At 41.1% G+C, this 27617-nt stretch overlaps 2 protein-coding genes across 4 annotated transcripts in view; both read right to left on the reverse strand.

Annotated features, from left to right (window-relative positions):
- Positions 1-551: 551 nt before the first annotated feature.
- On the reverse strand, positions 552-11496 carry atp1b2b (ATPase Na+/K+ transporting subunit beta 2b). Of its 2 annotated transcripts, none has more exons than XM_034683022.1 (7): positions 11035-11496; positions 5939-6067; positions 5736-5843; positions 5314-5519; positions 5053-5112; positions 4504-4599; positions 552-4406 (listed from the first exon to the last, which is right to left on the reverse strand). In XM_034683022.1, exons 1-7 carry the CDS (start codon positions 11123-11125, stop codon positions 4236-4238), a joined length of 861 nt encoding a protein of 286 aa, XP_034538913.1. In that variant the 5' UTR covers positions 11126-11496; the 3' UTR covers positions 552-4235. The 2 variants fall into 2 exon arrangements, with proteins under 2 accessions (XP_034538913.1, XP_034538914.1); XM_034683023.1 differs by lacking the exon at positions 11035-11496 and adding an exon at positions 6442-6474.
- A 954-nt stretch (positions 11497-12450) lies between these two features.
- Positions 12451-27617, reverse strand: part of LOC117813023 (neuronal tyrosine-phosphorylated phosphoinositide-3-kinase adapter 1) — a 43974-nt gene continuing 28807 nt past the window's right edge. Inside the window, exons 1-6 of one of the 2 annotated variants that reach the window (XM_034684065.1) lie at positions 19546-19781; positions 19076-19446; positions 17106-18986; positions 16742-16984; positions 15672-15778; positions 12451-15093 (exon numbers count right to left, since the gene is read on the reverse strand). In XM_034684065.1, the coding sequence (XP_034539956.1) occupies positions 14662-15093; positions 15672-15778; positions 16742-16984; positions 17106-18986; positions 19076-19373 (2961 nt within the window). In that variant the 5' untranslated portion in view covers positions 19374-19446; positions 19546-19781 and the 3' untranslated portion in view covers positions 12451-14661. Of the gene's footprint in view, positions 15094-15671; positions 15779-16741; positions 16985-17105; positions 18987-19075; positions 19447-19545; positions 19782-27617 lie in introns of those variants that run through there. The other variant, XM_034684064.1, reaches the window with a different exon arrangement.

The following is a 27617-nucleotide window of genomic DNA, read 5'->3' on the forward strand; positions in this document are numbered from 1 at the left end:
CATCCACACATTTCTGAGGTTGGGTCACTTTTTTATTATGAGTAGCTACTATGTCTAGCACTAGAGTCTAAAGAGGACTCTAATCTGTGACCTTTGACCTGTGACGTGTGTAGCAGGATGACTTGGTGGTGCTGGTATTTCCACTGAGCACATACTTCCTCGAGAAAATAAAGCGAATGAGGTTACTGCAGTTTAAGACCATAAAATCCCATCACGTCTCTTTTCCTTAGGGTTCACCTCTCACTTGTTACTATGCAAAGTATTACCACACAGGATAACACTGCTGCTCACTGGCACTGCAGGCTGTCAGGATTATAGTGAATGGGATTACATTAGATTACATCCACTTGATGCTACTTTTGACACCGGCTGGCTTCTTTTTCTGTCCCGTCGGAAGGCTGGGCTGCATTTTACTACTCTTTGATTGCTAGTTAACCATGACGAAAAGCATCCACGCAGTTCCAAGCTTAATCTGAGTCACTCCATGACTAGGAAATCTTATCTGGACAACAAACTGTACAAGAGGCAAGAATGAAGCGTGAGGCTGAGTTCCCTTAAATGACATTTATTTATTTCTCTATCTTGGTTTGCGGTAAACATGAGCAAAAATATACATACAGTAAGAGCAAAAATAAAGATCCAGAACAGAATTATCATCCTTTTTGGGTGAGAGTATCTCAATATATTTCACTTATTTCTTTCTTGAACTATCCGTGCACCACAGTCTTAGGCAATAGTATGATTTCAGACGAGGGAGGTTAGTTTGGGAAAATGAGGTTTGTTGAAAATTTTCATTAATTAAAAAATGAATAATGGACTCTCTCTCTCTCTGTCTGGCCCTGTTGTAGGATGTTTTTGAAAAGGTTCTTGCAACTGAAGTTCTCTGTAAACACAGCCTTTTCAGGATCTTTTTAGAACATTATCATTTAGTATACTTTAAATGACTTATTCCGGATAAAACAGACTGATGAGTTCAGGGAACTTTCGCTGCAAACCGTCACAAGCTCCATTTAAGAAAGTAGAAAGGACTCAAAGTGGGACAATAAAAATGTTTCTACACTGAAAATAAAAATCTCCAGCCAAGAGGTCACAAATTGGCGTTCATGGAAATAAATGATGAAAACCTACCAGCTAGCTCCCATGATATTATACAATCCAAGCTTATACATTCTCTCCTCTTTACAACAAAATAGCAATAAAAATACTCTTCTTTTTTTTTTTATAAACAAAACACTACTTTTCTATTCTGTTCCATCACGATAATGCATTCTGACAAAAATGCCTGAATGCACCATCGTCCTTGCTCTTGATCACACACTGATTTTGTTTCTAATAAAAACATCACAAAAAAAAAAAGATATTGCTTTTTGAGAACATCTCCAAATTATCAGAGAGAGAAAAATAAAGACAAAAAATAAATGGAGATAAGAGGAAACTCATTCTGTGACACTGGGGAACAACACTGTCTGTCCACCAGGAGGCACTGTTATGTTGCAGTGAAACATGTTCCTGATTGTGCGTATTCTTATTATATAAGAGTAGACCTTTTAATAACACAGGGTGGTTAGCCCTCCACCTGGCTCCTACAGTATCTCCACTCTAGATCCTCACTCACATCTGCTGCTGAAAGATAAAAAGGAATTAAGTGAGATGAAGATCTTTGGTTGCAGACTGAATCTTAACATGCACATGAGCCAAAAACAAACGCGTCCAATCAGGTGATGAAGCAGAACGCTTGATTTGCTGCACTGTGATTTTAATGGACTTCAGTTTCTTTCTTCGATGATTTAAATAGAATAAAATAGGAATGAGTGAATGCATTGCTCATTGGAGGGAAGAAGCGGAGGAGGAGCAAAGTAGGGTGAAGAAGTTCAGCGTGCCTGCTCTGGATTAGCCGACCAGATTAAGAGATTACAGAGAAATTAAGTAAGTGTTGCAGGAATGCCAGAGGAGAAATGCATGTGAACTGGTCAGTGGACTGTCTCAAAAAGCAAAAATACAAAAAAAAAAAAAAATCTGGTGACGGTTGGATCACATATTTCATTGAGAATGACTATCCTGATATAGATCAGATAATCACATTACATCTCATAGTCTTTCTGTCTCTCTTTGTCCAATCTGCATCAGACATGAAGTCCCATTTAGAGCGGCGTGAGATATCTGCAAGCAGACTGAGAGATACTGAGAAAAATAAAACTGTGGAGTAGAGCCAGGCTGTAACGTGAGTGAACAGATGCCATATTAGCTGTGGTGATATTACAGGTTCACAGTCGTCATTATGTGATAGAATACCGTGCCCGACTTGGAAAAAGTGTGACTCCACTGATTTTCTCCTGCCAGTACTTGCAGGTGTTTCTTACAGGACTGTGTGCCTGAGACTGCAGAGTGAACAGTAAACAGCTTCAGCACCAAAACTCATGACTAATCTAAGATTCTTTCAGACTGGTTTCCTTGTTATCATGATGGCTGTACGTTCAGACTGATCCATATAACAGTGGAAAAACTACAACAAATAAATCACATGAAAAAAAACCTTTTCTATGTGGTCAAGGAAGTAAAATCTCCACTTTTGTTATTATCCTACAGGCCTATAAAACTGAACTCTAATGGACAAACTCACATGTTTAAGACTCTAATCAGCTTTTAAAAGAACCTTTGAACTATACATTTTGATATTTCAAAGTTTGATAATGAGTATGAATGAAAACAGAGAGAACAAACATTCTACATCACTCTCCTCAAAAACTGTACATGAGTTAGTTCAACTCAGATTCACAAAAAAAAGAGGAAAAAAAGCACACTTTCAGTGCAATTCAATACAAAACATGACAACAGCATCTATTTCTGATACATATGAAATAGATGCATTTTCACACACACACACACACACACACAAATAAAAATCTAAACAGGTAGACACCATGACTGTGATTATAGAGTTATTTTCAGTGAGGGGCGGGTTTGATATTCAGATGTTGTTTTTACCTGGTGGTTGAACTGGTTTGACTTAAAACATGATGCGTTCAGGTGCAAAAAAGTCAAGTTTTTGCAAACCTAGTATGATGTTGTAAGACTTTAATTTAACCTTAAAACATTTAGTAAGGTTAAAGAAGAGCTGTATATATAAAAGACCTAAATGAAGCATGACAGATGTATTATAATGTCATTTGGCATCACTGGTGTCTGTGAACGCAACCCACATGTGAAACGCATGTGATTTTAAGCTGCTCTCAGGTAAAAAAAAACAAAAAAACAGGCTGAATATCAAATGAGCCAAGTTAATAATTACTTCATTGTCATCTCCTTATCTTAAGTGTTGATTTACACATTCATAATGTATGCCATGTAATGAATATTGCACATTGCATGCAACTTCCCGACCTACAGTATGAAATGGGACCTGTGAATGAATGGAGCACACATACAAACACTCTCTCTCTCTCACACACACACACACACACACACACACACACACACACACACTCATTCTTAAAGGTTTTCAGCTCTCCTGTAACTCCTTCTCTTTTTGGAGGAAATGCCTATCCGGTCTGATGTTTGTGTTCTGTTACAGCATGGTCCCTCCTGGTGGTCAGTGGTTGAATTTATCTGTTTTTCACACTGAGCAGAGAGGTGTGACACGTGGGGCCTCCTGCCCTTCATAGCGCACTAAAGACAATATACACATGCAACATGGCTTCATCATCTCTGCATCCATCCATCAAGATATATTTGCGAGTCTGTTGGATTATTCTTTTTAAGTGCAACAAAATATTGATATAAGGTTATGATGCCGTATAAATACTGTGGGTATACACATTTTGTATTGTAATTTGTGTATAATCATATATAGAGGGAGACTCTGTAAAGAGGCAGCAGGAAGGGGGAGCAGCATTAATGTGGTACTGTTGCTGATCCTTGCAAACTCTGGAAACACACGTTCACATCCTTTAACATCCCCTTTACGTTTGGTCATGCAGTATAAATAGACGTCACCTCAAACTAATTTACAGAGAAGAATTTGTCCCAAAGCTCACAGACAGAAACAATGACAGGATTAACACCCTTTTTATTCTTCTTCACAAGACTACGGTTAACTCTTTCCTCCTGAAATGAGGGGGATGTAAACAGATCCTACAAAAGGGTGTGAATACTGAGATTACTTTCTGTTTATGGGCAATGTTGCAGAGAATGGAGAAAGTAGTTTTCAGGAGAGGGGGGAGTGGGGGGAGGGAGACCTAGTCGGACCCAGTGTTGATCCTCAGCTTGAACGACACCCGCCCAGCAAACTTGTCCCTTTCACTGCCGATGGGAATATTGTTGGCGTTGATCTTGCACTCGATGTTGACGTCTTGATCTGTGGTGATGTTGAGGAACTTGATGGCGACCAGTGGCTGAGAGTAGTTCACCTGACAAGCAAAGAAAACCAAGGATGACTTTAATCACAGGAACAGATGTATTCTGTCTGGAAAATGTGTCTGAAGATGCTGTGTGGTACAATCTTACCTGAGCTTTCTTGCCATAGTAAGGGTAGTACATGAGGTTGAAAGTGCCGTTTGGTGGGAAATACATCAACTGTCCAATTTTTTCGGAATCTTCTTTCTGTGGTGGCAAAACAAGGTTATAAGTTAGGCATGAAAAGTCCTCTCATCCAGTATGTAGGAGGGAAGGAGTCGCATTAATCTCCTTCTTTGCTCTAAATCACAGCTCCCACCATCTATTCAACACAGATTATATCACTATCACAAACATAAGACTACAAACAACTATTCCTGTTCAAACATGAAGAGACACATTTCTACCCTGCTCTTACCCATTCATTTTTGCCAACTTTGTATCTCTGTGAGTGGATGAATTAATGGAAAGCAATGGGAAAAGCAACACAAAATAGTGGGGTAAATGACAAGATGGCATGCAAGAAAGAGAAGAAAGAGGATGGAGTTTGGTGACAGGTGGCATATTGCATGTGAGAGGGAGAAACAAAAGCTTTAAATGGGCTGCGGTCCAGATGGTTATGTTAGAGCATGCATTGTGTGTAAGACAAAACTGGAATACCTTTGCACCACAGGTGACAAACGGAGCCTGTCCATCCTTTCCTGGAAGCATCCCAATCACCTTGTGAGAAAAACAAAAAGACATATCCAGTAAGATTCAAAGTTTACTCTAATTGAAATAATGAAAATGGAAAATCAGCCCAAAATAGAAACATCAATATCCATATTTCTTCTTTTTTTTTTTTTACTAGAATCATCTTTCCCTCTCGCTAGCTCCATGTCTCCTAGCAACAACATGCTCTTTCCCTTTCGGCTTTCATACCCGATTCAACTTGATGATGATGCATGGCTTGCCATCCTGGTATCCATAGTAACGGTCGTTGATCCCCGAGCAGTCCTCCAGGATGGTGCGGTTGAACTGACAGGAGCGCTTGGGGTTGTTCTTGACATCCCCGCTGTCCTCCTGCAGGAAGTACTGGTCAGGGGTGCACTCGTCATTTTTCTGGGTCTGGACCGTGTTGTTGTAGGCTGCATGGAGGGGGAGAGGGAGAGATAGAGAGGGCGAGAGAGAGAGAGTGGGGGTGGGGTTTACTTTGTGTGTGTTTAAAGGCTTATGATGCAAAGCAATCTCCTACCCGCTGACTGTAAGGGAATTATCTCTTATTAGGTAAAAACAATTCATTCTGGGTGGCTGGATAATCCCAACCAAGCTTTTTTGAGTCACAGTACGGGATCCAGACTTACGTGCCAGGAACTTGTTCAGGGCCTGAGTGTACATGTCCCAGCTCTCAGTTTTCTTGATGGTGTAGACAATCTCAAAGGTCTCATCTGCTTTGGGTCTAATCACCATGCCTGTGAGTGACAGAGAAATGACAGCAGAGGTCAAGACACTGTAGTACAGACTGTGGCCCATGTGTTCATGCAGTTTGCATCATTAGCTCCAGCACCTGGTGTGGAAAGACGGTCCTGCCAGGTAGGTTTGTGGTCATCCAGCGTCTGCAGCATGACGTACATGGTGAGTGTGAAGAGGCCAGCCAGGAAGATGTAGAAAACTATATAGAAGAGAAGAATAAGACCTGTGGACACAGAGGGGAGAGAGATATGTCAGATCCATAAAATTTCAAGTTAGGAGGAAAGAAAGAATGCCTAATCCTTTAAAAGATGAAGTTCAAATACAATGAAGAGAGCAAATTCTCATTTTGACATCTGAGTTCTAAAATATATTAGAAATTAACTAATTTCCCAAATCCTGTGTTCATATTTCAAAAGAAAAGCATGGTGCTAGTTGTGAGCTTGTTAACTAAACATCCAGGCATCCATTAGTAAGATAAAATTCAAGACTTCATGACTGTGTTTTCTTGAAATTGTTAGTTGTTGACTGTACAAATGTGAAAGTCTTATTTCCTTAAGATTTCAAAATTGCTTTAATGTGCAATATTTCAGTCATTACTTTAAAATGGGATACCCTTACTGCTGTCTTAACATTCCAAATATGTAATCACAATTCAATATAAATCATTTCCAGTTCTATTATTAAACACCTACATTTCTCTTTGAGTTAACTGTATTCTTGAGGTGCACAATGACATTATGTAGGAACAATAAGTGATTGAGAACAGAACACTGGTAATAGGGCATCTGTGGCTCAGTGGTAGAATGGGTCGTCTCTAATTCTCAAGGTTGTCGGTCTGATCCTGGCTCCTGCTGTCACACGACTAAGTATCCTTGGGGCAATACACTGAATGCCAAATTGCTCTCAGTGACAAAGTCAGTGGCGTGTGTATGTGTGTGATTGGTGAATACTGATGGTCTCCTACAGTAGCATCCTCTTCCATGAGTGTATGAATGTGGGTTGACGAGTAATGTAAAGGAGCTTTGAGCGATTGGCACTTTTATGGTAAATGGGAAAAGTCCATTTATCATTTACCATATCAAAAACAAGAAAAATGTTTATAATAATGTAGTTTTAACTCTAACACATAGGATTGCATGAAATTCCCCATTCCCTATAACTGTTTTTAACCAAACATCATACATATGTTTTACTTAACTCTACTTTATGGAGACTCTCTCAGCTTGACACCATATTTAAACCAATGTAACGTGTCTATGTCTACATATTGCTTGCTTTAAAAGAGGCTTGAACTATAAGTGGATTCGCTGTGTGGACTGATATTTGAAATGCATGATGTTTAAAACACACATTATTACTCTGTAATGATGGCTGTATGCAGACTTCAGTGTCTCACAGGACTCTTTGATCTGATGATGCGCATTACAATGAAAGGTAGGTCTTTGATTATGCATGAAGCCTCCATTAGACTAACATCTACAGCTTCAGTGCAGTGAAGTGCAAATCCATTTCCTAATTACTGTTGTATGTGAGATATTCTTAAATATGAATAATCTGACATTTGTCAGTGACGATAGTGGAATCAGCTTAAGCTAAACACTGCGGCTGTGTTGTGCTGCGTCTGCGTGGTCAACTATGTTCACAGAAAGCCATTTAATCCTCATTAATCAAGAGTGTTTAATTCAATCTGCGGCATCTGCCCCTCGCTTTCTCAATCACTAATACACTAAAGTCACTTCAACACATTAAATCAGAGTTATTGCACAAATGGTCTGTAATGAGGTAATTTCATCATCCGTTGATCTGACTGAGATAGAACTGGTCTGACATTGTGCATCATACACCAAGACTGAACAACTGCTCTCTGGTGGATTTCATTATAGAGTTTCCCCATCCACAGAGAGGGAGAGTTGATAACAGAGCGTGACACAGGGGAAGGGAGGACAAGGACCCCCTGGAGGCCGGGCATCAGGGTCAGGAGATTACAGGCCATCGTAGACTAGGCCGTTTTCATCAACAGTGTAAGGAGACCTTGGTGATAATGTTACGTAACAGGGAAAGCAGTGCTAGGACGGAAATGATGCAAAAGACCTCTCATAAAAAAGATTAAAGGATATTTTAATGTGAAGTGGTAAAGAGTGATTGATCTGTAATATCAAAAATCTAAATCCAGGAGTCCGCAGGGTTGAAATTTAATATAAAGCTTCAGATCTAAGAGGATGGAGCTGTTTAATACTTGAAACTACTGTTTTATTAATAACTATGATTGCTATGAAATATGTGGTTAATAACTATGAATCTTATTGTCTTGTTTCACCTCTTTTTAATAGAGATTTAATATAATGACAGAAGTAACACTCTGGGACTGCTGTATTCTATTTAAGTTCTCAGAGTTAACCAAAAAAAACTGATGATATGTTGTTACATTCTTTGGGAGCTGCTGTTTGATCCCATCTCACGCACTCCTGTCTATATAAATTGCGGGGGAAGCATAATGGCATTTTCTCTGACATATCTGTCACTTAAAATATCAACACCTGAGGCCAGATTCGGGTAGCAACTGAGCACCCTGACCCTGCGCCCCTGCTGTCCCCCCCCCCCTGGCGTGGAGCTCTCACTCAGTCAGCAGCTGCATCTGCCTCCCAACACAGAAACAGAATCCATATTAAAATGTCAAGAGGAAGCTGCTCCATTGGTGGCAATCGCAGAGAGGGAACATTGATGATTAAGAGCTTGTGTGCATTAAACTGCTTCTTAAATGACTGGAATCTGAGTTGAAAGTGAAGGAATGAATGAATGGCTGAGTAAGACCGCAGAGAGCATCCCGTCTGTCACATGGAGAAGACCCAAGCTGAGTCATTAAAAATACACAGAGTCAGCTCTCCAGGCTTCGGACCACGCCGGAGGCACTACAGCAAGAAGGAGAGAGACAGAGAGGCAGCAGGGATAAGATGTGACAAAACAAAGTGTTTAAGTGGTTTTCTCTGTCGTCCAGAGGGGAGGTTTGTGCTCACCACAAACATGACACCACCCAGGGGAGAATGAGTGTGCACACGTGATAAACAGGCAGGGTGGCTTTCCCCCTGGCAAGGAGGGTGTTAGGTTTACAGTCTGCCCCTCTCAGTCCCAGTGATGATGGACAGTGAAGCCTCTCTCTTTCAGATGGGTTTTGTTTGCAGATGGCAGTTGAAAGCAAAGAACAGAAAGGCCAGGGTGGCACGGTTCAGTATCCTGTTCTTTCTTCTACAATAATGACGAGAGGTGTCCGTTTTCTATCGGAATTAATTAGGAGGACGTGTTGCTCAATTGCTTTGAAAAATTGTGGATTAAAAAACCTCTAAACAAAAAATTAAAAGCTGCAGAGAAAGAATTAATAGATCTAAGATGTGGCTAAATAATGTATTACCTTTTATATGTTAAATACATGTTTTTCCACTTGAGGACTATCTTAATGTGTTACAGTAGGAGTCTGTGGTTGTTTTGGAAGTGGGAGATACAGAATTCTTAAGTAGTCGAATTTTAAAATTAGGTATCTATTTGGCCATGGTGGCCTGATGTCAGCTTGTAGGACTGTAATATCTAAATATCTAGATTGTTCTACTTGATCAAGGCTTCCTCCATACAACTCCAAGTACAAAGAAGAACACATGAATAAAAGTCCAATGTTTCAGCCTCAGAAAGCCTTTGATCTAATGTTCTCAATCTGCATTATTCTGCATAATTTTGAGTGTGAGCAATAAATTAGCCTTTTGAATAGACTTCAAAAACTTTTCAATACATTGCGTGTTAAGAAAAGTTGGCACAGGAAGTGGAAGACCCATCCAAAGCCACCCATCCAAAGAAGTGACAGTGGATGTACAGTACAGTACAAAGCCTGCTGTGTTTGCGTCATGGGGAGAATGAGGAAGTGCTGAGGTGAAATGCCAAGTTTAGCAGGCCCTACATGTAGTGGCAAAGGACAAAAATAGCCTAATTAACAAGCCTTAGAGAGCACAGCTTAAAAAGACCAGCAGACCTTAAAGCACCTGGGATGCACTGAGCTGGATTAAGTCGTACACTGTGGGAGGATTCCAACAGAGGAAACTGCAGTCAATGATTCCTGCACTAATAGTACAATGTCCATTGATGACACATAATCACCACAATTTCATGCCAAGTACAATCCCTTCAGTGTTACTCCAATCCAAGAGAAAGAACTTGAGTGTTTCCAATGTGAGCGTGTCAACCAGTGGAAAGATCAAAGTAGCTCAAATTCCTGAAAGTGGTTTACTTTGCTGGCTCCCACCCTGAATTGATACCTTCCCCATCAGCCAATGAAGTCATTAGATTAGGATTAAATCCCTTGCTGATTTACACTCACTGGGAGGGGCCGGGGGTTGGAGGTGATACAAATAGCATTTGGCCCACGGCTTTACCCAGATTAAAATGCTCCAATGTCATTAGAACAGAGCCATATGTGCCCTATCATTTCATGAATCATTCAGATATAGTTACAGGCTGTTTGAATTATAGAAAAGAGGACAGTATATTAATAATAATGTGCTTTATAGAGGCTGGGATTTGGAGCTCCCTCTTTGAAATCCCTGGAGAAAACCCTGAAAAAGGATGACATCATGTTGAACTCATTATATAAAGCTTCAATTCTTCCTCTGCTGAACTTTTAGATCTCTTTTAGAAAAAGCCTCATCTGCAGTGGAATTCACATTAACGCTGGCCACAGCAATCTACCACAGAGAGGAGCTGATGGTGCAACAGAGTGGATCCTGCCTCAGTGCTGCTGCAGTAATCTGGCTAATTCAAATGTAAAAATAAGACCATATGCCTCCACCCTTATGTTGAGCGCATTGCGCAGGGAAAAGCAGTGCCATGAATTAATAAATAAAAACAGAAACTGAGGCAGAAGGGATTTTTTTTTCCCTTCCCCGGGAGCGGTGCCGCATTTAGATTTCAGCACCACAGCGGAGTGGATAGCGACAGCCATCTCATTACCTCAACACTGAGGAGCATAATCACCCAACTTCTAACAAGCTTAACTCACATTATAGTTACACACAATTATGTCTGAATGAGTCCTATCTGAAGTAGCATGTTGAACATTGAACACAGTCCCCATACACTTACACAGAGACATATTAAAGAGTCTGGGGACCGGGTTTTTGCTGCATTGCTGTATGGCTGGACTCCACTTACCCCAGCTGCTCGCCGTCCTGCCCATAAACTCCCTCGTCCTGGGGTTCCATATAAAGTCCTTCCAAGAGCTCTTTTCTCCATCCTTTGCCATTTTGTCATAAAAGATAGGACCCAAACTCTAATGAACGCGCCCTAATGGGAAAATACGCCGGGTCTGAACAATTAGCAAGACAGTAGAGAGACAGAGAGACCTAAGTGTGCCTCCACTGTAAGAAGAAGAGAGGTCTTTAAACTAAGAAGTTAAATTATAGTATCCTACCTAAAGAAAACAAAATGGACAGTAAAGAGGTAGCGTCCCTACACTCAGCAAAGATCTAGCATCTGCCCTCCCCCCCAGCTTCTCTTGTCTGCATGCCGCAGAGTTTTGATGAGTGGTGCAGAAATCTAGTGATACTGCGGTAAAGCACTCCCTCCGCCTCCCTCTACAGAGCCCCCCTCCATCCTCTCCAATCAACCTCCCCCCTCCCTCCAAGAACCTCATCCTCTATCCAACCCCGGCAGAGATAATCCCTCCTTCTCCCCATCATGTTGCTCCAGCTTGGCCAACCATCTGTGCTGCATGTGGTGAGTGACAGCTCACAGAGCCAGTCATGTGCTGTCTTAAGGGCCTGCTGTCATTGGCTCTGCAGAACGTGTGGTCGCGTCACTAAATAAAACACCAATGAATACATCTGACGTTCCTACAGGACTCTGAGGCACCTGTAGTTCTCTGTGATTAAATGCATCATATCATTATTTTAATTATACATTACTGATCCATCCTCATGTTTAAATCTTATTACCATGGGTCAGATAAGATGTCAAACACCTGCTGGAAGTTGCTGTTTGAGTTGATCTTTCTTTTTTAGTCAGAATACAATAAGATGGCTCAAATTGTTGCAAAGATTCACAGTTTTGAATCATGTAAGCTATATCTCAACATTATGGATTTTGGTATAAATGTAATTAAATATATGGGAAATTGTGAGAAAAATGGCCTTCCTAACCTGCATGAGTTTTTTTTTTTTTTTTTGCATAGGTTGCATATTGAAAGCTACAGGTTATTCATTAAAACAAAGTTTCTGCAGAACTTTTCCCCTCCAGTATAAATAATTCTGTTGATGCAGCTACTTAAGATTCAATCCATAAAGGTCTGTAGGATTGCTCCAAGTGAATGTGCAAATGTCTGTGCGTGCCAGGATATTGCAGTGCTGACTCTGGTATTCATTCAGCCACACCACCACCCCCATCACCAGCAGCAGCACTGCCGGCACCAGCAGCAGAAGTTAGAGAGAAGGTAGCTCCCTCACCTGGACGCTGAGGGAGCTGCAACACTTGCTGCAGGAGTGCAGAGGGAACATGATGTCCACTTCACCCACCATCTTTACTTTGAAACACCACGAGATATGAACACATGCAACAGTTCTGTTTGTTGTGTAAAGTTCGTTATATAAAATTTATTTTGAATGACAATATCAATGCAAATATAGCACTACAGTGATTTCCAAGGTACACCGTATCTTACCATATCAATATAGTATGGCACTCATATAATGGCCACTGTTTTAGAAGACACACAACCAACAGCTTCTGTAAACTAGTTTGGAAATGATACCTAGGGTCCATATCAGTCTGTGAAAAGGAAAAAAGGTGATTATTCGGTATCTGAAATTAAATCGGGCACAATAGTCAGCATCATAGGAACGTTTTCCAGTCTAAGGAATCTCTGCATGCATTGCACTCGCCCATTTCCTTCACCCTGACCTGTGTTTGTTTGAAAATGGATGCTTTACAAACCTCAACCCCCCAAACACAAGCAGGTGGGACCTAAAACAAAAAAAGGCCAAGCAGTGACTCTCAAACATTTAGATAGGTCGTCTTCTCACGGGGTGTACTGTAACTGTACAACTTGGTGCTAACTATCATTAAAAAACAACAACAACCAAGAGACATTCAAGTGCCTTAATACGAGTACAGAAGGGCTCACTCTTCAAGGTACAAACTCCAGTACACGTGGCTTTCAGAAATAAAACAAATATGTAACAATAACCACTATATTGATAATGTTTCCCATGGTAACACCATGTGGTCCAATGAACAACACCAGTAGTTCAAGATAGCAGCAAAGTAGTTAAAATGTCAAGACAAAGAGCTGTTGAAATCTGTACACAAATAAAAGTGTATGTCATAAAAAAGGCATAAATAAAAGAAAACACAGCTTAAAGGGAGTCTTGCATAAATTTCAAATAAACAACTGTTGGCCTGTGCCTTTCTTCAGAGGGCTTACTGTTTACTAGTAAAACTATAAGTAATGCATGGACTGGCTGCAGCAGATAAAGTACTTAATTCTTTTAGAAAAAAACAAGTGAACAAAGTTATGTTTATACAGTATATGCTACATAATATGTATCGATTACAAGTATGAAAATGGAAATAATTGCTACATTTTCAATACAGTTGTACATATCTATTTACAGTACATTAGGGTTTAATTTCTCCTAAGCGAATACCATGTTTTTTGTGCAGATTGTTCCAGCATTCTGTTTGAGGTGATCAATACTCACAGTCTCATCAGTTGCACCATGTATTACAGTCTGTGTTGATGGGTGTCAGTGCTTGTTTTTCTGTGTGGTGGAACAATCACTAATGTGCAACCGTGGAGAAGCATGAGCGATGACGTTTTTGTACCATTGACCTGTATCTATATTTGGCTGGATCTGTCACATCACCTTTATTAGCGATATATTTGTTGTTTTTATACAACCACACGTTATCATAGTGAAGATCTGCTGAATGTAAAAGTTGCACATGATCATCTCTACACATATTCTTTTACAATACTGTATGTCTATCGTGACATGCAGAGAATGACACAGTAAATATGACTTCTTCAAGTCTTAGATATGTATGTTAGGCTAGTTGACACAAGTCTTAATTATGTTGCTCCGCCGTTGGGAGCATATTGCTATAAAATTGCAGAAACGTTGAGAAAGTAAAGAGATTTACATTACAAATATGCAAACAGATACAGTAGGTAGCTTTTACTCCTCAGTGATGATTATTTGCATCCACAATGACGATCTACTGATACCAAGACATCTCATAATGCATTCACGATTTCAAGAAACACTTCATTTACTTATCAATGAGTCCTGCCTTTTGTCATTCACAGAGTAGTTTCTATGTGTGTTGGAGAAAAAATACATGATTCCTTTATGTCTCAAGTAGTCAGGAGAAAATTTGGCAACACCAATCTCTGAAAACATTCCACCCATTATTGTTAAGTTGGCGCTTTTGTCTTGTGGCAACAACACTGGCGTTTTGTGGCAAAAGATCATTGGCAATTAGAACACATCCAAAAGGACAGAGCAGTACAAATCTTCCAGTTAGGAGATTAATTTAGTCTGATTGTAACACTTGTCTCACCTCTTTTATCAACCTGTTTCTATTTTTTCCCCAAACAGGTTCAAAGTGTCTGATAACTTTCATTTCTGCTCTGAGATCAGTTTATCACACAGCAAGAGCACAACAGGTTTCTCTCCACTGAACCAGGTTTACTCCTCTCATGTCCTCATGGCTCTTCAACCATCTTCTCCTCTGTGTGTTTATGTCTCTTTAGTGCTGCATTCATCAGCCTGTCTTTCCACCTCAGATAGCCGTGTCCCACACAACAGCCTGTGGCCTCTGGCAGGGTGGCGTGCCAGTCTTGCGAGGCTCAGGTGTCCGTCTCCAGCTCGGGAGGATGGGCATGCTGTCCTGCTTGCAAAGGCTTTTGTCAGGGCGCCTGTGAGCTTTGATCTCTTTGCACAGGCAGCGTTTACGCTCGATGACTTCCAACAGCTTGCCGTCTCTCTGGGTCTGTGATGCAGACGGGGTGGTGCCCCCGCCGACAGGAGGCTGTCCCTGTGCCAGCTGGGCGAGCTGCTGGAACTGCAACTGTAGGTGGTGCTGTTGCTGAAGCTGCTGGAGCTGCTGCTTCAGCTGGAGCTGCTGCTGGTGGAGCTGGAGCTGCTGCTGCTGCCGAGACACGCTGGGGCTGCTGGGACTGCAGGGCACCTGTGACTGGGCCAGACCGTGCAGCTGAACACATATGAAACACAAAAATCAGTAAGTTAGTGATATCTTAGGCGTCAATCATTCAAATATTCTGCATGAGGCAGCCAGCAGAAACAGCCAACCCTTGCACATGATGGTTACAACTGCAGTTCCCCTGTGCAGCCACCAGGATGCAGCGCTGCTTTATCTTCGACAGGTTGAGGGAGGGTCAACCAGCCGCATGCAGACTGTCTCTGCAGCACACTCAAACTGCGTCAGCACTTGCTATGCAGCCAGAATCTGGGCAAAATGTGCTGCTAGAAGACTGCAGCTCATCACTCCAAAATATAGCACAGCTTGTTCTCCCACCCATGATTCTCTTTCTCTCATTTCCTGATTACATATCAGCCTACGTCAAATACCTTTGCAGCTCTTACGCTTTAGAGGCGAGCCAGAGCCTTATTCTGCTCAGTGGGCATATCTCGCAGCCATAAATAGATCTGCTGGAGCACTGTCTCTAGCAGAAGGAGAAGTAATAATGAGAGCAATATTATTGTTCTCTCAAATCTACTATGAATGAAGTTAATAGAGGGTATAGTTATATCTGGCTGTAATATATTCACCTGATTCAGGGCTTCTCGTACTGGTAGGCTGCTCTGTCTCTGGACGTCTCCTCCACCCACTTGTCTCACTCCAGCAGCAGAGGAGGAGCGGCCCAGCCGCCCCACTTCTGTAAGGAGACAAACATTAGACTGGGTGTCTGCTAGTAAGAAGATGGGATATGAGTTTTCATTTTAACAGAGCCCCTTATCCTGTATCAATCAGACAGATATTTGTCTTATATTATCTCAAGAATGTCTCTCCACTCATTTTTTATACATTATCCCAAAATCCAATGTTGGTTGTGATCCTATTCTGTCATTTTCACAATTCAACAACTAGTTTTTATGCATAATTCAACAAAATAAGATCTCATTTTTTTCATGTATTTAATTGTTTTTTTTAATTAGTTGATACGTTAGATGACAGATGTGATGATATCTATTGAAATCTGAATGTTTTGGGTAAGCATGGTTAGCACACTCTGAAGGTTCAATGTTCTGGCACACTTTCACTGTAATCAAATTGCATACAGGCAATATAGACCCCAGCAGTATCTCTGTCAGTATCAGTTCCAGCACACAGCTCATACAACTGCAAATGTTATCATGAAGACCTGACAATATTTGTCTACGAGTACATTGTATGCGTCAAAAGATCAGGACTCACAAATTAATATGTGAGAGAACATGTGCCTGCTTATGAAAACATGTTCAGATATTATTTCTGCATCCCTGAAATGATTGTACACGTCCTCTAGGTTAAGCCGAGTCTCTGTTTGTAGGAAAGACCTCAATATTAGATGTAAAGAGACTGACCAAAACAAAGAAAAGTCTTGTTTTATTTCAAGAAGCTGTAATGGAGGTGGGGCTGGTGACTCTGTTATGACAGTCAGGGGAGAAAAGAGGAGTCTTCACTTCTGGAACATTATTAAAGTTGCATTTGATGTCAGACAAGGACAAAAAACGAGTCAGCTGTCCAAGTTTAAGACGCCACAGAGTCAGCAGAACCCCTGTAAAAAAAATCCATTGCAATAGTTTCTCTCTAAAATAGGCTGTGTTTGAGGCTATGACTAAAAGTTTGTTTTGCTTACCTCCATTGCGACAGGCAGGGAAAGTCTGGCAGGGAAGAGGCAGACCCACCCTGGGGAGTGCTCTGAAACCCGGGCTGCTGTCCACACCTGCCAGGGACTCACTGTGACCCAGGGCCCTGCTGGTGGCACTGCTGAAGTGGACTGGAATGCCTGAGTGTCCTCCTCGAGACCCCATGCAGAGGTCCTCCTTATCCATTCTTAATAGGGCATCTGCACTGCCATTCCACGCACGGCCGTCATCCTCTGAGACAGGGTGGGAACAGAATGAGTGTTTTAAAGTCTTTTCAACTTAGAAAAAAACCCTCTAAAGACAGAATGTTTCCCTCTAGATTTTGTCTCTTTGTATACATAACTTCAAACCTACTCTCTGTGTCTCTGCTCCCATGGCTGAAGGACAGTTTCCTCTGCATTGGCCAGTAAGATCCATCATCTGCGGCTAAGCTAGCACTGCTGTCCCAGGGCATGAAGCCAACTTTTGAATGATGTGACCCTGACCCTCCGTTACTTTTAGACGTCCCCTCGCCAACACCAGTAAGGCTCGAGGGCTGTTGAAGGGACGGCGTATGAGAGCTTCCTCTCAGGCTCTCGTAAGCCGGCGGTCTCCGGAAGCCGCCAGATGGGTAGGTCCACAGCAGGGGGCTGTCTGAGGAGGGAGGCTTGTATGCTGGCAGGCCGTGAGGGGTGTGAGAGCGAAGATGAGGGCGGGAATGAGGACGCTGGGAGGAGGATAAAGGCGTAGGGGTGGAGCTGGTGCCGCTTTGGGAAGAAGAGTGGGTGTGCTCCAGGGGTAAAGAGTAAGGACCACTGTCCCGATCCCTATCCCTATCTCTATCCCTATCCCGATCCCGATCCCTATCCCGATCCCTGTCTCTGTCCCTTTCTCTGTCTCTTTCCTTTTCCCTTTCTCTATCCCTGTCTCGGTCTCGTTCTCTGTCTTTCTCCTTGTCCCTGTCTCGAACCCTGTCCCTGTCCCTCTCTCTATCTCGGTCCCTGTCCCTTTCCTTGTCCCGATCCTTGTCTCTATCTCTGTCTCTGTCTCTGTCTCTATCCCTGTCTCTGTCCCTGTCTCTGTCTCTGTCCCTGTCCCTGTCTCTGTCTTTCTCCCTCTCTCTATCAGACTTTAACATGAAGCTAACTGACTTCCCTTCCCTGCCCGTACTCGACGTCTGGGTCTGGACTGTGGCCTGAGTCGACGACTGTGAGCTGCTCTTGCCTGGAACTGGTGAGTCTCCTCTATCTGGCTTTCGGTAGTGATGGTAGTGTGAGGGTCGATGGTGCGGATGGTGATGGTGATGAGAGTAAGGGGAGGTGGATTTAGATGAGGGAGGCAAAGGCGTGGAGTGACTCCTTGCTCTCAGACCGGGGGCGGGCCCTATATCTCTGCTGTGTTTGTCCTGCTGGGATGAACTCCCTCCTGACGACTCCTTCGATGAAGGAACATTAGAGGAGGAAGCTGAGGAGGAGATGCTGGCTTGAGTTGACCCGCTGGACGTTTGAGTTTTGGCAGATGAAGACGATTTGTTTTGCATGCCAACCCCACTGGAGGCTGCTGCAGGCTGAGGGAAGGCGAGTAGAGGGGGGCGGTGCTGGAGAAGATTGGGAAAAGGGGCAGGGATTTTTGTGTTGGTCTCGGGCTCTGATTTATTCCCTTGCAGCAGGTAGGGAGTTGGAGCTCTTGGGGTGTGTGGACTGGTGGAGAGGACCTGCGGAACTGGGGTTGAGGACGTTGAGGAAGGCAGAGGAGACGAATGGGAGATGGAGACAGTAGCTTTGGGTTTGGAGTATGATGGAGAGGAGGAGGAGGGGCGGGGCAGAGAGGAGGAGCTGTTGGAGGAGGAAGGGGTGACATGAAAGTGTTTAGAGGATTTCAGTTTCTCATGTTTGGGAGGGAGGTGTCTCTGGGAGTCTCTGTCCTCATGCAGCGGGTATTTCATTTCCTCGTAAATGGCCTCACTCTGATCCGAGTCAGAGTCAGGGGTGGTGGCCATGGGGGTGACAGGATGTGGGGTGGCTGTCTGGCTGTCTCTGGTGAACACTTGACCCACCATCTCGATATAAACTGGCTCATCGTCCCCATCAACTATACGAATCTGACCGTCCGGGCCCTGGAAAGGCAGGGACATAGCAGCACCAGGCACGCGTGGAGGAAGAGGTTCAAAGGTCAGCTGGGTGCTTGGACTTCTTTTGGGCTTTAATGGAGGCACCTTCTTGGAGCCAATCTCCCCAGAGTCAGACTTCTTCATGGCTGCAGGAGGAAAAAAAGAAGCATAATAAGATGAAGATCATTTTCTGCATTGATGGACATATGGACGTGAAAAGGCGTTTCTCTTTTACCATTTTTCTTCTCTGAGTGTTTTCCCTGCGAGTGGGACGACGAAGAGGAAGGTGGCGGTGTGTCAGGAAGTCCTCTGCCGTCAGCGGATGAGGAGCTGAGGCGAGTGCTGGGGTGACGTTTGGGTTTGGCCGGGGGGCAGCGGCCGCCGTGTTGGGATTGGGTGTCGGAGTAATCCCCGTTCTCCAGATCCGTATCACCGGCACCGACAGCGTGGCAGGACTGCGAGCGCGGCGCCATGGCAGAGGCACAGGAGTGAGGGGACAGGTCCTGGGAGGCCGGCATGGTCATGAAACCCATTCGAAAGTGTCGACGGAAAGAAGCCAAGTCTCGAACTTTGCCGACAGTGGCTGACGAGTCATTCTGGGTGGAGCTGCAGTTTGGAAACAGGGAAAACACAGAAGTTATCACAGTGAGGTGCAACATATTCAAAGACCTCTCTTTATACTGACCTCCCTCCCTCTCTACTCACTCCCTTTTTGCTCTTCAAACACCGCCTTTGCATTAAAGAAATGCCTGAAGGGCTTTCACTGCAAAAGGGAAAGCCCTGGAGGCTCCTCCATCTTTGGTTTTTTCGTATATCTTTCCATCTGAATTCCTCCACATCTGCTTCCCCCTCAAACACATTCAATTAGGAAAATCAATTCCCCTGTCAAAAACAAAGTGCTCTCAGTCTTCTACACTGTACTGCTGGAATCCTTTTTTTTTTTTTTTTTTGCTGTATATTTTCATATCCTCAGCCCACATCAGTAGTCTACTCTCATGATCGCCAAGAGCATTTAATCTGTTACCATGGGAACAGTTGTGATTTTCATGTATTTGATGGTTTGTCTTTGAAAGCCTTTATGATACGAGCAGGCACAGCAAGATATGAAACTGCTAGACAGACACATCTAACAACATATTACAGGGGTTTACTGGAGAATCAATTAAAATGACAATCAGCTGAAATCATTAATAGAATTGTTTTTCTGTTTGGATTATTGTGCTATAATTGTTTGGCATGTGAAATGGGCTTAATACCTTTTATTTCTTTAATAGTATCACAACCAGATAGCTAAGATTGCTAAATGAGCAGTACGTCCACGCACTAAACCGGCCTTAAAAAAGCCATTTTATTCATTTAATCTCAGTTAATTACAAAGGTCATGTTAAATATCCCGGGCCTTTAAATCATTCTAATATCATTTTTCTTTTACTACTGATGAAAAGTAAACCAGAGTAAAATCCCTACTCTGAGGCATGCTATTTTCTTGCAGTCTGAGGTCAAGCACAGTTCAGGCGTCAGTGCCAGTGGTTCAAGTTGTTGACATCAAACTGTGGGGTTTGATGCCCTGCTGAGTTCACTAAAGCTTTAAAAATGGCTTCTGATAAGCCTCGGCTGGCTCCTTTGCTTTAGAGAAAGGTGCCACAGTGATGTGGTGGTGGTTCCCCAGGGTGTTATGCCGCCTCACCCCACAGCAACACCCGATAAGCCCCTGGCCTTTGAGCTGACTTCGATTGAACAACGTTGACTTACTTTCCTACAATTTGTGTTAAAGTTGAGCAGACTTTTTTTTAATTTTTTTTATTGACACAGTGAAGTTACTGAACTTGAAATTCAAAATGTCAGGGTAGAGGGGGAAGCTTGTTTTTTTTTAGGTGGAAATACCATGAAAGAGTAAAAAGATGAAAGAATATACTGAAGAAACCACAGCTCCATCATCTCGGTTTCCTTTTTATTAAATCCGTCTCTAAACATCTGAGTCTGCAATATGTTGTGCTCCTGAGTAAGCAATCTGATCGCTCATATGCAGCTTTACTCTGTGTGTAAGAGATTTAGCGCAGAACATATGACTCTGTGTCATGCTGTGCTCTCTTTTAGATCCGTTGCGATCCCTTTAAGGCACTGAAGCACAGCAGAAGAAGACAACTGGAGCTTACAATTTGCGGTCAACATAGTTAGCAACTGAGGCAGAAATAAGGCTGCTCATCATGATTAATACAAAGGCTCCTATTTTATTACTCGACAAACTACTATTTCTCAAACATTATGTGATTGTATGTATGTCTGACTCTGAATATACATTTTAATGTGTGTAGTATAACCACAGAGTGTGCAGCGTCTGTTTGTGTATGTTCCTGTCCTTCAATGCCGTGAAGATGCCCTTCTCACAATCGACATACATACTACAAGGCCAAATTTAGCCCAGAACAGAGGGCTGAGCAGCTCCTTTGGGCTGCCTCAAGTGCTCTGTCTGTTTGTGTTTTTCTCCCTTTCTTGGGGCAGAAGAAGCTCTGAACATCTTCAAGACAGAGGCCAAAGACTCAACTCTTTGAAAAGTATCATATTCTCTCTGCTGTCTCTCTTCACCCTTTTCCCTTCCCCCTACTCCTTTACAACATGTGTCGATCAATAGTAACATATAGTGTGTGTGTATTGTATATAGTACTGTGGCTGCCACTGACTGTAGTGGATAGGAGGACTCACTCTGATAAACTGTTGTGTTGTTTTGTTAGTTTGTGTTATCTTTTTGTTTAAAGATCCTAATAATTAATTCAGTTTTGAGCAGCTGGCAAGTGTGTTCACCATAGACTATACAATACACGGATATAGTCTTCGTGGCGCCACCTATATATTCCTGAAGTAGAGTTTTGAAGCCTGTCAACGGCGCTTGCCATATTGGAAATGCTGACTCAACCTAACTAAGGCTGACCTAGCATGAGGTAAAGAGGCGGGCCTTTAGCCTCTTTGATAATAGCTACAGTGTGCCTGCCTGTCAGTCAGGTTAAAAATGCCCTTAAATAGTCAAACCTTGTAAGTTTGATATCATCAAAAATAAGAGTTGTAACATTTTTTACACCCCGTACAGTGAGTGCCAGGTGAAAAATGAGAAATTCAGATCACAATCTTTTTTGAACCAGGCTGTAAACATGTTTATTTTTGCGGTAAAGATCGTCTTTTTTTGAACGAGTGTGCATGTTGTGCATGCTAGCGCTGGATGAACTGCAGTGTTTAACACTTCCGCATAGGCTTCATATTTTAAGACCAGAGGTTGCTGCTTAGTGTTCACCTGCATGCGCATTCACATGCATCTTGTTCAGCAACAGTTCCTGCTAGGATGCATGAAGAAGCATCACACATTTTGTGTTTTTCCCTTTAGATTTTATAATAAATAAAGGGAAAAGCAGTTCAAAATATGCACTGTAGATGTAAAAGAACAATTGAGGTGAAGACGGGGGCAACTTCAAACTTTGACTGACATCTGTCTCGGAGGAACCCAGAAAAGGATGAGATGCTGAAGTTACTCGGGCCGTTGGTAATGTTAATGCTAGCTAACGGAAAAGTCTGTCTCTAAGTTACTCAACTCCTTGGTCAGAGGTGTTTGGTTTAAAACATTCTGATTAATATTAGGCAGGCTGCAGACTGTAGAGTTTATTAGACACCTGCAGTGATTTCATAGCATCAGAATCAATGAGTGGTATTTTTTTTGTAAGAAATCATTTTTATTTATTTTATTTATTTTATTTATTTTATTTATTTTATTTATTTTATTTATTTATTTAATTGATTTATTTTATTTATTCTTTTTCATTTTATTTATTGATTATTTATTTTATTTTGTATTATTATTTTTATTTATTTATCTATTTTATGTATCATATCTTATTTTTAATTCATGAGTCCTTCCTGCTTTCTTATTTTTAAGATAACATTTTAAAACACATTGGATTGGACTCTAGTGGTTGTCATTGTATGATGTGTTCTTGTTTGTCTGTAAAAATATAAAACTGGGTAACATGCACTTTTTGACTGATGTATACAGCAGAAAAACCTAATAAAAATGTTATATATATATATATAAAAGATCAATGAGTGGTGATGGGGACTTGACTCAAACACGACTTTGATTCTGAAGCTAGAAGACAGTAAGCTTAGCTTAGCAAAAATAATGAAAAGAACGGGTTAATGTTAGCCTTGCTTTGTTGAAAAGCATCAAAAGCATACAATTTAAGGAGTTACGTTTCTTTCCCCTTTTTTCTTTTAAAAAAACTGAAGTGAAGAATAAAAACCTTGGCTCTAACAGGGATATTGTGGGACTATTTCTCAACTAGGAGCAGTCCCTCCCTGAAGTCACCTGTGGCTTTCTGGCAACCTGATGATGGCAATGTGAATTTCATACACAGGGAGTGAATGAGTGAGATTTTCATGAAATATTTAACTTTCCTTAAATTCCCAAATAAAAAAAACAGTTTCCTTGTGTGCTGTTTCAAAGAGTATCTGTTCAAGAGAATGAGATGATCCTGGATTTATAAGGACAGTTTGAGAGTTCTTGTTAATAAATGATACAATCTGATTGGTGTGAAAATGTGTCCACTCACATGATCTGCTATGAAGTTTTAATCATGGACGATCAGTGCACAAGTAATGAATTAATGATCAGGGAGATTTCATGGAAGTCTCAGAGCCAAAATAAGGAATACAATCGAACGCATACATTTAATGTCTCTCAAATGTGTTCCTTTCAAATGCTACAGAACTCCCAGGAAACCTATCTGTGTTCTGAAATACACTTTTAATATTACTTAAGAGAAGCAGTAAGAATCGTTCCTCCTTGCCATGAGGTCATGTGCTGCTCCTCTGCACAGCACCTTTGCTTGGTTTATCCTTGGGCAGACTCTTGAACGCCTCCTTCTCCTCCTCCACCTCCTCCTCCTCCACCTCAGAGTGGGAGATATTCCCAAAAGCATTTAAGACAGTGGTGATAAAGCTTCAGATGATGCAATCCAGTTTGGATAAATCTGCCCCCAGCAGCTACCGTCCTATTTCTAATTTACCTTTTTTGGGGCAGAATTGAAGGGAGGGTGATGTTTAAACAGCTGAATGAGATTTCTGTGGATAATCTCTGAGAGTATCTTATCTTGTTTTAGGGCAAATCAGAGCAGCTCAATTGTCTCTTGTTGAAGTTTCAGATGGGTTAATGTTGAGCTGCTGACATTGAGCGTGTAGCTGTTCTCATTCTGTTGGACCTTACTGACGTATCTGACACAATACATGACACTTTAATTGATTGCCTTGAGTTATGGGTTGAATCCTGTATGGTTTCTAACTCGTCTGGAAGAATCAGGGGAAAAAAATACTTGAAAAGTGAAACTGTCAGATGGTTTGACTCAAAGTAATACAGCAGAGGCTTTGCTATCGGTTCCTCTATAATATTGGATTATTTGCATGTAACACTCTGTCATCTTACACCCTGACTTTTATTACTATTTTTTTATTTACGCGCCCACACTGACTGTTTTTCTGTATTCCTTTCTCCACTGACACAATAAAGAACGCACTCACGTTCAGCTGCCGTGACAGCTGCAATAAATTGTAACAAACCGAATAAGAAAACGGAAAGAGTAAATCACTCAGAGCAGGTTATTAAAGGTTTGAAAATGCTTTGAACCATTTGATTAAGGACTTTAGCTTTTAATGAAACACCTCTCTTCTTTGGGTCTGATGTGTGCGTAACAGGGACATGACTGGGATGTGAATGTAGGACTGATTCCCTGCGTGTCTGAAGATGAGGTCTGTAGTTTAATGGCGATCAGGATTTAGAGTATCACATCCATGGTATTGTATGATTGGATTTTATTTCAAATGTGTACGTGACCTCACTGGATTTCATTGAGACAATTTATATTTTTTTGAAAGCTAAATGTAGACTTTAAATTGAACAACGTTTTAAGTTTGTTGATTCTAAATAAAGCAAAAATTGATCCATCTTATCAATTCAATCTTCTCCAACATTAAGAAGAAGAAGAAAGAAGAAACATACTTTATTAATCCCCATGGGGGAAATTCAATTTTTCCACTCATGCTATTTTTTGGTCATGCTACACACACAATTTGGTGTATACATACAATTCTTTTTTATGTAAAAACATGCAGTGGACATGCACTTAGGGAGAGTGAAGATGCTGCCATCAACCAGCGCACCCCGAGCAGTTGGGGGTTTGGTGCCTTGCTCAAGGGAACCTCGGCAGTGTCCAGGCAAGTGAACTAGCACCTCTCAAGCCACCAGTCCACTTGCCTAACTTTGTCCATACTGGGACTCGAACCGGCGACCCTCCAGTTCCCAAGCCAAGTCCCTATGGACTGCCGCCACAAGTGAGCTCAGCTTGATTAACAGTTTCTTTCAATTAAAAGTCCATTCATTCAAGCATCAGTTCTGGAAAATACAATCCTCTGAGTGAACAAAAATGAAGTCACGATTCAAGGTCCATAGACACACTATGATGTTTACAGCGGTGTATTAATCCTCAGGAAAAAGCTGCAGTAAAACTTCTGAAACTGCATTTTCCAAACAATTCACACAAAACGCAGAAACACAGTCCTTCCTAAAAAATACATTATATTATTTTATCACACTCTGTAAAATGAAACATAGACCTCCTCTTAAACACTTTGCAGAGTGCATATAGTTTTTACAAATATTCCTTTGGCTTTGTTCACATCTACAAATCAATGTGTGCCAGCCTCAGGTGTCAAAAATAAAGCCAATGTGGTTGTTCAACAAAACTGTAGTTCCTCCAGTTTCCACTTGAAGCTAGCTCCAAAAGCAAGGAAGACAGCAGAGGAACTCATATTGCAATGATTATTTCTACAGTAAACACCACCTCAGCCTGGTACTAAAAAGGTTTTGGCCTTTGTAGCTAATTTCGCTTTTTTTAATAACACATCCATGAAACAGCTAGGGAACAGCCTGCCGGAGGATCTGACAGAGATATTGAGACTTTTAAAAGTTAACTAAAAACATAATTATTCGGTCAGGCTTTTATGTAGGGTTTAACAATTACTGTACCTTTTACTGTAATATTGATTTAAATGTTGCTTTATCATTTCAGTAATTTTAACTGTTATCTTATTCTATTTTTATTTTATTTATTTATTCATTCATGTATTTATTTTATCTATCTACTCAGTTGTATCGATAATTTTAGCCTTAGTTTTATTTTCAATTCTTATCCTTACCCTTTTTAAATCTATTTATTTTAACTATTTGTATTCTTAATTTTGATGCTTTAACTGATTTTAATTACACATATTTTATTGCTGGTGTGTATTAGTCTCTATTTTATTTTATGTTATTTTAATTTTGTATTATTATCATTTTTATTTTTATTATTATTATTTTCCCCTAATATGTCTTGCCATTGTTTTATTTCTGCTTCTTTCTTGTTTTTCAAATGCTGTAAAGCAGTCTGGGTTGCATTTGATTTGTATGAAAGGTGCTATATAAATAAAGCTTGATTGATTGATTGATTGATTGATTGATTGATTGATTGATTGATTGATTGATTGATTGATTGATTGATTGATTGATTGATTGATTGATGAAGATTAAAAAAAGGCTATTAGTTGTTAATGTGTTTACATAATAGGGGGGCAGCTGATTTCACTGACAACTGGGCGTGAGGTAACTGTTCACCAAGAGGCTCAAGGCCCGTCTCAGCTCCACCTCTATGACTGTTTCTGGATTGATGAAAATTAGCTTGAGTTAGCATTTCTAATATGGTGACTTCTTTCTTTGAGCTTCATAATGCCTCTTCAGAAACCAATTGATGACATCACTGTTACAACATCCTTGATTTATACACTCTAGTTGAACCAATATTAAAATGTGCATTATTATCTCTCATCTGTTTTGATTTTATGAAGACCAAGAGTTTGGATAGTTACACATAACTAGGAGTGTCTGACTGACTGACAGGTGGGCATGCTATAGCTGTTTACCAGGCAGCTAAGCTATGGCCTTGACTCCGTCTCTCTGCTGGATTAAACCTTAGGTGGAACTTAGCTTGAGTCAGCATTTCCAAAATAGCTTCATAACGCCTCTTCAGAAACCAATTAGTGATGCTACTGATTCTACGTCCATGTTTTTCTACAGAGACACTAACAAAGGTCCAAACACAAAACATAACGTGCATTTTGGAAACTTAGTACAAAACATAACTAATCCATTCACAGCTCAGAGTTTGCTGTTATAAGACCTCTGTATGAGACGTGGATGATACTAGAGCTGAAACATGATCATAATCCTCTTTCATTGTTTCATCCCTTTTAAAACGCTATTATTAAATAAATCTACTTCCAGCTTTATTTTTCTTTAATAAGCACAACAAATAACTTAATTTACAAAATCCAATTGTTTATTCAATAAGCATTCTTTCTATTCATAATCTGATTTACATTATGAATCCCTTTATAATTAACATAACTTAATAGTTTTTCATTTGTCTTTTATTCCTCTGTTTTTGTCATAATGCCATTTTGAAAATCATTCACTAAACTGCGTACAAGAGGAAAATGCAGAGCTTTATTAATCCTCATAAATCGGCAACCACACTGAACTCTCAGACTCATTCACTCTGCAGGAAATAACAAAACCTCAGCTGGCAGAAAGGTTTTCTCCCACCACTGGTCACTACTGGGAATAGTCCGTCTGTCTGTCTCACTGCCATAAAAACAGTCTTTATTTTCAAAATTCATATCAAACCTGCCTATTCACCATTCTG

Source organism: Notolabrus celidotus, chromosome 5 (genome assembly GCF_009762535.1).
Source record: "Notolabrus celidotus isolate fNotCel1 chromosome 5, fNotCel1.pri, whole genome shotgun sequence".
Lineage (NCBI taxonomy): Eukaryota > Metazoa > Chordata > Actinopteri > Labriformes > Labridae > Notolabrus > Notolabrus celidotus.

Excerpts from the sequence above, each read along its gene's own strand:
- atp1b2b (XM_034683022.1), bottom strand. The coding sequence starts at position 11,125 with ATGGCAAAGGATGGAGAAAAGAGCTCTTGGAAGGACTTTATATGGAAC. Across the intron at positions 6,068-11,034 it reads CAGGACGGCGAGCAGCTGGG|GTCTTATTCTTCTCTTCTAT; the intron begins GTAAGTGGAGTC and ends CTGTGTCCACAG. Across the intron at positions 5,113-5,313 it reads TCATCATCAAGTTGAATCGG|GTGATTGGGATGCTTCCAGG; the intron begins GTATGAAAGCCG and ends TTTTCTCACAAG.